The 13,080-nt window shown below is 37.0% G+C and overlaps 1 protein-coding gene across 1 annotated transcript in view; it reads left to right on the forward strand.

The window, feature by feature from the left end:
* clybl (citrate lyase beta like) overlaps window positions 1–8,644 on the forward strand; it is a 78,246-nt gene extending 69,602 nt beyond the window's left edge. Inside the window, exons 7-8 of the mRNA XM_055215299.2 lie at window positions 6,516–6,640; window positions 7,696–8,644. Of these exons, the coding sequence (XP_055071274.2) occupies window positions 6,516–6,640; window positions 7,696–7,791 (221 nt within the window). The 3' untranslated portion in view covers window positions 7,792–8,644. The remainder of the gene's footprint in view (window positions 1–6,515; window positions 6,641–7,695) is intronic.
* The last annotated feature ends 4,436 nt before the right edge of the window (window positions 8,645–13,080 follow it).

Here is a 13,080-nt window from a genome sequence, read left to right on the forward strand (position 1 = left end):
TTGTTAAATGCACAACAAACTTTTATTCTGTAATACAGGTTGTAGCGCATCCGATTCAGGTATGTTGTGTCTCTGTAAATATAGAGATGTTTTACTCCAGAAGATGCCTTCAAAGGAGCTACCAGAGATCAGCATAACCGTTATCAGTTTTCTTATTATTTTTCTTAATGATATTCAGATATTAAAATAAAATAAAATTGCAAAAATTTTCACCTTAAAAATTGATTTTGCTGTCTGCTGTACAGCTCATACTGCTGATAATACTTTCTCTTAGAAGCGGATACAAGTGATACCCGTTTCCTGTTTGTCCACGTGACGTTTGTTTTAAAGTCTGCTGAATCCTTTTTAATCAGATATGATAATCTAATTGTTACATTTCAGTCAAGTTAAGAGTTGAGTTCTTTATGTACAATTTTATCTTGTTTTAAAAACCTTTGTAGTGTTGCCCAATTTGGATAATTTAAAGGTTTTTGTGTTGTGCCACAGAAAGTTTACTTTGTTTGCCTGCGTACGCATGCATGCTTGTCTTTTTATTTGTCTGTATGTGTATGCGTTACTCACAAGTGTGTGTGTGCGAGATAGACGTATGTTTGCAACTCGGCACTATGTGGGTTTGTAGCCAAGCAACGTGTATGTGTGTGTTGTGTCCTGGTGAGCGGGTAACTGGCCACGGGAGGCGAGACACAGCCCTCCTCTGAGCCTCTGCTAATGAATATATAATTGCTGTTTGCAGAATGCACACTGTTCTCCCTGCACATCCCTGTATACACTTAAACTGCCATTCCTGCAGAACACAGCACTCCTCTGCTCTGAAGATCTCACTTTTAATCTCTTTCTTTTTTTATGTCTCATTGAAATTTATCACTATTCACATTATTTGTAATTTTATTATAAGCAATATATTATTTTATTTTATTTTATTGCTAATTATAGTTTATTAAATGCAACTCATTCAACAAAACTTATTCTGCTTTTTATGCAAAAAAAAAAATATTTAGGAACATTAATTGTTAAATGCCATACAAAAACATCCTGATTGTGCCAAAATTCTGTATGTACAAAAGTTATTATTACTATTGTAAAATTATGAAGTGATAGACAACTACTACTCGATCAGCTATCATAATTAACTAGATAAGATAACGTAAGCTGATTTATTTTCTTGTCTGTAATATTTTTAATAGTTTTACTGAAGATTTTTTTCTAGGAACTTTAGTATTCTTGTAAGGTTTACATAAATGTATTTATTTATTATCATTTTTGGCTTAGTGCTATTCAAGGAAATCTTTGGATGCAAGTGAAATAGTATTTATATTTTCTTGGTGGCGATTCTTGATCGCGCCATGTTGCGGCCCATCAGCGGGGCTCCGTTCGGCACCCTGTCATTAGGCAGGTGGAGTCGGGTTTGATGACTCTCTTCTGCCTCTTGTGTGAGTCTGAATCAGAGCAGCTTTCTATCGTGTGCCTTGAGCTCGCGCCACGCCATTTGCCACTGCTAGTCCCTGTGTTGGGAGGCCTACAGAAACACTGTTTACAGTGTTACACCCTCAGTGTGAAATGTGTGTGCATGTGTTTGCAGGAAAATAGGAAATTGAAATTACAGGCTGATAAATATCCTTAGGTTGTTATGACTGCGTGTCATGAACGGTGCACTGCTGCAGGAACAAATCTTTTACTTATTTACACGTAATCTAACATTTTATAGATTATTTTGTAATATTTAAAAGGTTTATTTAAACCACACTTCTGTCTGTCTGTCTGTCTGTCTGTCTCTATCTCTGTGTCTTTCTTTCTGTCTGTCTATCTATCTATCTATCTATGTTTTGGTGTTTTATGATTATTTAAAAAATAATTTGAGACATTGCATGGCAAATGAATGCTAAGTGAATTAATGTAATTTTTTTATTTACAATAAATATCATACATAATCTGTCCCTAATCATTTCCTAGTTGAAATTGATCGGACATAACAAAACATTTTTTAACAATATTAATAAAGATTTAATCTGCTGTAAAAGAGGAAACTTTACGATGTAATTTTAAAAATCAGATGAGCATTAACCTGTATTTTATCGACTCTTATGTGTCACGCCACATTGTGTCCAAGCTTTTTTTCATTACCCCTGAACTCCCTGTTTATGACTTTAAATGCATTATTGAGTACACATATATTGTTGTGTATTAAATAAGACATTAAAAATAAAAAAAAACAATAATTTAAGACAATAAAAGGTACATTTTTAATTCTAAAAAGTATCTAGAAGTTCAAATTAAGTTTTTTTCATTTTTTGTATTTTCATTAATATTCCTGTTATTTCTTTTTGGTAATAATTTAGTATGGGGACCAGTTCTTTCTTTTAACTAGGTGTCTATTAGCTTGCTAGCATATTTGCTTTTAATAAGCACATATTGATGCCTTATTCTGCATGACCATATTCTACATCCCTTAATCTTACCATATAACTAAACTTAAACTGTACAACAACTATCTTAGGTTTTATTAAGAAGTATTAGGTTAGTTTATTTGAGGCAAAAAATCTCAGTATATAGTGAATATGTGTTCCCCACAATAAAGTGTTATATTCTTTTATATATACTACATATATATATATAACTTCATATCAGTGATATTTCGCTATAGTGTAAGAAAACAAACAAAAATAATTTATTTAGCACATTTATTTGTTTGCCATTATTTTTTCATAGATTTGTCTTAGTGAGGTTTTGAAAACCATCAGGACCCCTTTGCTAAATGGTAGTGAGCCAACCAGACATACCCAAACCAGATGGCACCCCATGATTGGCCGGTTGGCATTAGGAAGCAATAATGATGCGCCCATGGCAGGCCAATGGCAGTGTGGCATAAGGCCTCACCACGCCCCCTCTGCTCACTCTGTCACTAGCTGGCTCAAAACAGACCGCTCCTGAACAGGTGGCAGTCTGGGGAAGGGGGCATATTTTGTTGATGTGAGGGAACGACCCCCTGCCAGTCTTTTCTGGGATGGGCGTCACAAACACGGACCTTGAGCCTCGGCTTTAGGGTTTGATCCAACAGGCCATCTCCTCCAGACCCGCAGAGGGATGGTACACGTACGCTCTGGTCTTCAGCCTCCACGATACGTCCGTCTGCGGCACTGTGGCTGAATAAGAAAAGAATAGTCACCAAGCTGCTTTGGTTTATTTACATTGAAGCGCATGCCTTAGCTTTTACCCAACGCCTCATTCACTCTCAATTGCTCAGTTGTGCTGTGGGAACGCGGTGCCATATTTGCTTTGACAATGTGTAAAGGAAAGTAACACCTGCATGGCATGAGCGTGTTAACATGTGACTGGCATTATGCTGCAATATGTAACATTGTGTGCTGAATTATGTGGGAACTGGAATGGATAACACATGGCAGAGGCTTGTTTCTGTGAGGTCAACCGAGGTAAGACTCACAGATGGAGCTAATGGTTTTCTCATGTATTAAATTCGGTGACGGCCGGCTAGCTACCTTACATTGTTTATTCTTTTGAGACGAGCTAAAGCAGAAAAATAACAGTGCCTGCTGTCACATCTCAAATGGAGTTTCATAACCCAGAAGTTTGATCTGGGAACATGTCCCTGATAATCTTGGCGTAATACTGGACAGATGTTATTTTTGAGAATAAGGTTTCTGGTGCCTTGGCCATAATCCGTTTTAGCTTCTTAGTCGATGCTCCAAAGTAAAGCTGAGGAAAAAGATGTGAAAATACCTCACAGATGAAACTGAATAATTGAAAATGAAATTAAAACGTGAAGATGTGGGAACTAAAGAGAGAAACCATTTTAATCAATCGAATTTCTTGCAAGTCCTTGATGTTGACTCTATAAATATGTGACCCTGAACCACAAAACCAGTTATAAGCATATTTTTTTACTGTATATACTCATCTAAAAGTTGAATAAATAATCTTTCCATTGATGTATGGTTTGTTAGGATAGGACAATATTTGAACGACATACAAAATTGAAAAATATTTGAAAATCTGGAATCTGAGGGTGCAAAAAATTCAACATATGGAGAAAATTGCATTTAAAGTTGTGCAAATGAGGTCCTTGGCAACTGCATCCACTCACATGAATAAAGTATTTATATATTTACAGTAGTATATTTACAAAATAACTTCATGGATCCTGATTTTTGGCATAAAAGAAAAATCTATAATTTTGGCCCATACAATGTTTTGTTGGCTATTGCTACAAATATACCCATGCTATTTATGACGGGATTTGTTGTCCAGGGTCACACATAAAATTTCATAGTCATCCACTGTAGTCGCCATCCATATTTTATTAACACAAATTAAAATATAATTTGCTGCTTTATGACATCTATATCTGCGTTTGTGTATAGGCATGATTGTATGAAGTGTGTATTGAATTTCCTGTCTGTGTGTGTGTGCATGTGTGTGAGCAGCTCACACACAGTCTGTAATAAAAACAGCGAGTGAAATCTCACGGAGGCGGCCTCAGATTGAGAGTGTAACTAAGCGTGCAGTAAAGTTTGGAGGTCAGCGGGGCACAAGGCGAAAATCGGGATGACACCCATAATTCATAGCATCCGTCATCCCTGCTGTGTCCCTAAATTCCCTCTCGGACAAAGAGGAGCCTGTACCCACAAATGCCTGTCCCTATACCACACCTGCAGGAATAATCTTACATTTTCAGGTTGCACAGAATTCAGTCACCTCCTGTAAAATTGTGTTAGAATGGATTACACTGTTAAAGGTGCAGTAAGTGACTTGCTGTTTAAATTAAAGCGTAGTTTACTACAGCAAGTGCACACTACAATACCCTATAGCAAATCAGTTAAGACTACTGGTGGAATATTATGTTTCTTGGCTTATAAAGTTTATAGACGGTTTCAGCAGTAACGACATAAACAAACGGCTTTCGTGGTCAACAACGTAACTTCCGGTAAACTCCGCTAAGACTAAATAACAACAAAGTACTTTAAACGTAGTTTATTTATATAACAAGCAAAATAAGCAACATGTAGATTACCTAGATCAGTGGTTCCCAAACTTTTTCAGCATGTGGCCCCCCTTGTGTACGGTGCATTCCTTCGCGGCCCCCCAAAGAAAATTTGTGACAAAAAACTGTTATAAAACTCAACATTTTAATAAAAAAAAAAAACATTAAATTATACAAAAAAGTAGTGCTTTTGGTTAGTAGCCAATTTTTTTAGGTTTAATTACACAGAATTCATGATAAACTAATGTATTTAATAAAATGTCATAAAACTAGGGCCCCCCCTGGCACCATCTCGCGGCCCCCAGTTTGAAAACCACTGACCTAGGAAATCAAAACATTTGTTATTTTCGACGAGGTATTTGTATAAGAGTTCAGTTTAGCAACTAGTCAGACCATAAAAAACTGAAACAGAAGTAAAGCTCCAATCAGATGCGTATCGCGTCACCACACGTGCGTCCAATGAAACCGTCTATACTCGAGTTTTTACACTAAATTTGATTTTGATTTAAAGCTCCTGTTTTAGAACATTTTTAGGCTTTAAATAATCTACATACAACCAGTGGTTGGTTACAGGGCTCTTGCTTAAATTGAAACTTCCAGGAAAAACAATATGGTGCACCCTGCTCCCTCGGGCCCAATATGTCAGCTATACCATAGAGTCGAGCCCTTTGGCCCTTAAACATCTCAGTTGTCCCTCCTACTAAGGGTCTCTAGATTTGTTTCAAATGCATCATGGTGTGAAATTAAAACGTAGCATTATGTTTAAAAAAAAAGTAAAATTCCTTTATTGCTATCTGTTATCTACGTCAGTGGTTTTCAAACTAGGGGTTGCGAGATGGTGCTAGGGGGCCCCCAGTTTTATGACATTTTATGAAATACATTAATTTATCATGAATTCTGTGTAATTTAACCTAAAAAAATAAGGCTACTAACCAACAGCAGTACTTTTTTGTATCATTTAATGTTTTTTTTATTAAAATGTTGAGTTTTAGATCAGTTTTTTGTCACAAATTTTCTTTGGGGGGGCCGCGAAGGAATGCACCGTACATAAGGGGGGCCGCACGCTGAAAAAGTTTGGGAACCACTGATCTACGTGATCAGAACGATGTAGTGTTTATGAAATCAGAAAAAATCCATAGTTCTCAGAAATGGCTGAAGAAATTAGTTTAGAAAAAAAATGTTAGGTGCTCTTTGGTATGGGGTATGCAAAACGTGAAAAAGGGAATCCAAGGCACTCTTCATATATCAAAAATATATATATAAAAAAACTTTTTTTAGACATGTCTATATGGCATTAAGAACATTAAACTGGGCAGCAACCCACGCATAGCCGCCATCTTCAGGGTATCTGTGCCGATACGCGTGCGGTTGCTGCCCAGTTTAATGTTTTTAATGCTATAGCCATGTCTTAATACAGGCTTTTTATATTTTTTGATATATGAAGAGTGCCTTGGACTCCCTTTTTCATGTAGTTTGTTTGTAGCATGTAGTCAATTTCCTTGTATTTGCTTCTTTCCAGGAAAGCAAGTGATCCACCCCAACCAAATCCAAGTTGTTCAAGAAGAATTCGCCCCCAGTCCAGCGAGAGTTAAGTGGGCCACGGAGCTGATCGCTGCGTTCGAGGAGCATCAGAAGTTGGGAAAGGTAAACACTCGCTAGTCCCTGAGCTTCCATACAGAGATCTGTACTATTTTCCAGCGTGGCGTAACATCAAGACGTCTTCCGCGACCCATGCTGCACTGTATCTTTCAAGCTTCCGACGAAGGAAAGCAAATGAGGTGTCGAATATTATAGTTCCTAATTTAGTGCATCATTGAGTCCTGCGTTTTCTGCGCGGTAGGGCTGCGCGTGTCTGAGATGTGCTAGTAATGTACAATCTGCCAGTAATTCTTACGCTAAGGATGGCCTGGGGGGTGCGTCAGCATCCCTCTCCTCACTCCTCACTTCTCCGTCTAGCCAAGATTCCTGGACGCAGTTGCTTGATTTACTTGAGCTCTGCCACCATTTTTCCATACGCTCTTCAATCTTCTTGCAGATTTGTTACAGAAAATGTTTGTATAATACGCACCTGAGGTTTTAGTGCATGTCAACATTGCATTTTTAGCATTGCGCCAACATTAACATACGCCTATACAGCTGAGTAAATTTAGGATATGTCTAGTTTTTAACCCTTTCATCTTAAGAGGTTATTATTAAGTAAGCTGAATAAAAAACTTCTTGCAACAGTGCTGCATTTTTTGCTTGCAATATTAAACTAGAAAATGCATTTCCGGAGGAACTGCGAAAGTATGCTTGCTCTGGTGCTGCCGCTTTAGTTTTTTATCTTGTGCACATTGGAGTCCCAAGTTCATGTACAAAGTTTGGTTTCAATAGGTAAAAGCATTCCTGAGAAATGGACGACTTCCTGTTTGGCGGCGTAAAATTTTAGAATGATTTTGTTATGTTGTGCATCCTCACATTGGAGTCCCAAGTTCATGTACAAAGTTTGGTTTCAATAAGTGAAACACAATTAGTTAAACACAACTTAAACCTAACATAAATTTATTGATCTACTGCTAACAATAGTTTTCTTGTATTTGTGATGTTTATAAAAAAATATTTGTATGCTAATAAAGGTTTTTGGGAGTGTCCGTCTGTGTTATATATGTATGTATATATTTCAGACAATATGTCAGCGGACTTTGTTCTCATCTCCTCAGGGAGCTTTCACCTTTCATGGCAGTATGATTGACATGCCATCTCTGAAGCAAGCTCAGAACATCGTCACGTTGTCTTCAGCTGTTCGGGGAAAGTGATGCAAACCCGACTTCCACAGACATCAAAATCTGCACCACGCTGGTCGCGCCTTGCACTTCACATCAACACCCTGAAATCTATCTGTGCATTGTTTAACCAGCAGCAGAGAACTCTTAGTTTCAGAGATGCATTTTTCCGAAGATCCGTTTAATTATTAAAGTTAATTATTTTGACGAAATGTATTATAATGTTGCATTTGTGTGTTAATTTGTTGTTTGTGTACGCAGTGTCCACCCCCTGCGCCTCTTGCGTCAAAGCGGATGATTGTCCGTGGCAAAGGTTGTGTGTGCCAGTGAAAGGGCAACCAAACAGAGCTGCCCTGCAGTTGAGCTTCCATTCAGCCTGAAGGCTGCTCCAGGCCCCTGCACATCAAAGTCCTATTTGCCAAGAAGCCTCCATGAATTTACCAAAACCAACAGAGAGAGAATAAGTCTGCGAGCCTGCTCTAAATTGTAGGCCTTTGTTTCAGGGGACTTTGCGAGCCGGTCTGTTTTCTAAGAGAAGGTCTGAATGCGTCTGCGGTCTGGCTCTGAGCTGACCTGCTCAGTGGCACGCCACACGCTCGCTCCCTCGCTCACAAACATGTATACAAAGGGCTCTGCAGTTTGTCCTTTTCGCTCTATGTAAATATCAGCAGTTTTTCGTGCTTTCCTTGGCTTTGTTACCCGGTCAGCGGGTCCCACCTCTCCATCCAGCTCCTGAATCGCCTCGAACGTGCCCGGGTGCTGTAAAGACGTGCCGCCGTTGCCCATTTCATCACTGTTCCACGCACACACTTTGTCAAGAATGCCTCTTTTCAAATAAAGCTCCAGGATGTCATTTCCAATGAATGACCATCCTTTCTACCCTCAAGCGTGTTGTTGTTGTTTTTTTGTCATGAATGCATCTTACAGTACACTCGGTTCCCACTTTTTGCTGCTGGTCTTCGGCTCCCACGGGCCGATGAGATCTTTGGCAGAATAGATTTGTCTGGGATGGGGGTGGGGGAATGGTTGATGGTTTAGTTGGTCACTATGGTAATGAAGGCCTCTACATAAAGCGTGATCAATAGTGTCTGCGGTGAGAGTCTCGGGTCGAGCTCTGTGCCAGCAGACAGAAAGATGGAAATCGCTGCTGTGAGCAGCCCAAAAGACAGACAGTAAGCTGACGGCCTGGCACTTGTCCCACGCTTGTCTCCTGTACCCTCTCCCCTGTGCTCTTTGCCTTTTGCGCTCATTTATTTTACATTTTCTTTGGAATCTTCTTTTTGGACTCATGTTGGACAAGGCCTTTTGCTCTCTTAAGCGCTCCTAATGACTCCCAATCAGAGACCGTTGGATCAATAGCCCACTGTGGAAAGCTAAAAGCCATCATATAGTTTAGCAAAGCAGTTTCTTTTACTCAGAAAAGCATGATTTGGTTAAAGACTAACATAGGAACAGCTAAATTAGACTAACCACAACACGGTCACGCATAAGCTCGGGTAATGCTGACCTGTAAATTTGTAACATAACCCTTTGTAGGAAATCTGTATGATAGACATTTGATTGTTGATTGATGTAAAACTAAAGGTGACCTTTGTAGGACCGAAATGGCAATTTTTAATTTTTTCTTTACTGTAACCCATAAATGTGTTCATTTTATTATTATCAGCTTATTTTAATGTAAAGTGAAATTAATAGAATTAATCCTGACCCACAGGCATTGTTCATTTTATTTATTATCCTGAAACTGATATGTGCACGGTTTAAAGGACTCGAGGAAGGATCAGTGAAATGCAACTTCTAATTCTTTGTCATTTTTCATGACATTTCTATTATGCCTCTAACTTGACATAATCTTTTCAGCTCACAAGGCAGAATTATTTAAATACATTTACTAGTATTCCCAAAGAGAGTACAATACAATTAACACGAATAGGACCTTACCTAATCTTGACAGCACTCAATTAGGCTTGAAACACAGTCCTGATGGTTATGTGCTGAGATTGCTCTCATAAATTATCTGATATCAACCCAGCGGAGAAAATGCATGTATGCAAAGTGCTTTCTGAGGAAAATTAAAAGGAAACGTTTTACATATTTTTCATTAATCTCAATGGGACCCGTGTGGCAGAAAGGATTTTGCTCGCCTAATTTCTCGCCAAGGGATCTCCCAATAATGACTTCATTCTTTTACTAGACAATATATGACAAACTCATTTCAACAAAGATGATTCCACTGCAATAAAACCAATCGTTTACAACAGGAGCAGGCGGGAACCGTTTTGGAAATAATGTCTAATTGAAATGAAATTGAATTTATTGGCAATAGGGCTAATGAGTAAAATTGAACTCTAATAATGCTATAAAGAGTCTTTGTTAGGATAACATAGAATAAAATAGTAGGTCTACAGCAAAAACATTCGCAAATGAGATTATTTAAAATCATTTTGGATTAATATCAATATTAAGCTCGCCGTTAACAGCAAAAACCGAACGCATGTGTTATTTTAACAATGATGTTAGCTTTAATCTCTTTCGAAAAAGTATTCATTTAAAAATAAAAACACTTGGGGCAAAAAGTCAATGTTTTAAAAATATTAAATCATTTAAACATGTTTTTCTTAGATTAATTGGTTATTATTGCAAAATACCTTTAAAAGTTGCTTGGGTTAGTGTACAGACGCGTTTTTGACCCATTTAAAGCATTTCTTCCCAAATGTATTAAAACAATGTTTTAAATGTATTTTGTAATCTTTTTTAATATTCTTTACATTTCCATTAGCTCGTACTTTAATGTTATTGTTACAAAAATAAAACTTCTTGGATGATTGTGGTAGTAGCCTGTGAAAGCATCAGACAGACATCCGCAATTTTTATATGAAATATTCGTTTTTTTATTTAGGCTATTTAATGAGAGATTTCATAATGTTCATTGTTATTATATAAATTAAACATTTTAAATATTTTTCTTTATTCCTGTATTGTAACAGTAATGTTGTAATGTTTCGGGGGGCTGCTTGAGTGGAGGATAGTTGTTTCTGAATAACCGAAGACTTTGAGCTGACTCTTTATTTGAAATGGAGACAGATCAAAGGACAAACCCCAGCAAACCTCCTCCGGTCTTTGTCTGCGGTTGCTATGGCTTCGAGTGGAGGGGCCACGTAAATCACACTCCTTACAGTGCGACAAAAAGTCTTTATAAACTTTTCATGTTTAAACCCTTTATTTCTTTCTAACCATTTGTTATAATTAATAGTAATAACGTCAAAGGTTGTTTGTTTGTGCGTTGTCAATCAAAGTTAACTCACCATCAGTCTCCTGATAATTTATTTATTTATTTAAACCCAAATTAGTTACTATTATAGATTAAAATTGTATTGTTTTAGGTTATTGTTGTGTTCGTTTTTAGCATTATAATATTAAGATAAACAATAATAATTATAGTAATTCAAAACTTTATTATTACTGTTATTACTGTTGTCACGTTTTTTGAACAGATGTGAATGACTGCATGATAAAAAATAATTGTCAAAGTTTAGGAGTTTATCCTGCACCCCGATGATTATTTTTAAATATTTTTTCCTTGCAATACGGGCAGATGTAATTTCCACCTCACTGTTCAGTCTTCGGAACAACACATGGGTGGATTCCCCAATTACAGGCCCATGGCAGCCCCCCTTCAAATTCACTTTTCCTTCTGTTGTGACAAAATGGTGCAATTGTCGCGTAGCCTCCAGGATAATCAGAGCATCATGGTTTTATGTATATTATGGCGGCTGGCTCATTATCACAGAACTGCTCATGAATTAGGGAGAAATTAAAACAATTGCGCGATATCTTTCATGGATGCGATAAAACAGATAGGCTTTTGAGTGCTGGTGAGCTTGCTGTGTATCTTGACTGCTTGGCGCAGCTAGTACCATCTCACCCACTGGCTTTCTGATGAAAGAAGAACAGAACTTTAAGAAGTGTGCCGCCGGATGCTGTCAAAATTGGGGGCAGAAAGAGAATGGCTGTTCATAAAGGCGACATTTATTGCTTCTTGGCTGTTAAGACTTTTGCTGTTGAACCCCCCTTGAACGGTCCAGATGCATCCAGACAGACCAGTGGATATGAATATATGATCAATATATACTTATATGGGTTGCTGTCTGGTCATATTTGTACTTACTAATTATTATAAGTAACAGGTGTATTCTGTGCAGTGGACTAAAAGCGAATGAACCTGATTATCTAAAACATCAATTTAAAAAATGTGGAAGAAAAGGACTATTTGGTTAAGTCATTGTCTCAGAAAAAATCTAATATTTAAAGCATCTGCTATTCTATACTGCTTTACGCTTTTGTTACAGTATATATAGTGTTATCTAAATTGTAACCTAATAATACTAAGTAATTAAATAGTAATCCTTTCCAGCTCACTGATTTAAGTATCAGGTATCAGGTTATGCTTGTCGCGCACATGTGAATACGAGCCGATGCTTCATCGCCTTGCCTGGAGTCAAGTTCTGCTAAAGTGCTCTTTGCGTGTCCACCTTGTGCTTATTGTTTAACAAGCCATGCAGTAAACATAAACGTGTAGACTATGTGGACAGATATTCTTAAAAAATAGTGTTTGTTTCTTTATATAAAACGGAGACACTATGAATAATTTTCATTAGGCTTATAAACAAACATTACATGATGCTGAACATCATTTTAACACGTGCAAATGTTGTAAATTTTATTTATATTTTAGTCAAGTTTTTTTCTATTGGTATTATTTTACAATAATTGTGGTTAAAATAAATCCATAAAAGCGTCAATTCACTTGATTAATTTTATGATAACAAAGTTAGAAGATCAACTATACTGCTCATAAATGTATCTCAAGACAGGGAAGTGGTAGACGATGGGTCTGATGGGACACATAAACATTATGTGTGTTCAGTGTCTCTTAGGCTTTCTGACCTCTCGCCAATTTAAATCAATAGATCAATCAATTTGGGTTAATCTAAATGTTTAGAATACAATTCTAGAATAGATTTTACTTTAGGTTTACATGTTATTTATTATTTTTTACCTATTATTATTATTATTTAGAAGTGATAATTATTATTTTATTTACTTCTGTTCTTTTGATAAAATTACCTTTTAAATTATCTTGTTTTGCACTACTTGAAACTCCCTGTCCTTACAGTATTTCTAACACTATAACTATAAATATAACTCTTATTATAAATGTAACCTATATATATATAGTAACATTTTTGTTACAGTAATTCTTTTTTTATAGACCTGTGCTTAATAAGTTAAGCGCGTGTCTGTGTTTGCACAGTCGAGCCT

The sequence above is a fragment of the Misgurnus anguillicaudatus genome, chromosome 17, assembly GCF_027580225.2.
Source record: "Misgurnus anguillicaudatus chromosome 17, ASM2758022v2, whole genome shotgun sequence".
In the NCBI taxonomy this organism is placed as follows: Eukaryota; Metazoa; Chordata; class Actinopteri; order Cypriniformes; family Cobitidae; genus Misgurnus; species Misgurnus anguillicaudatus.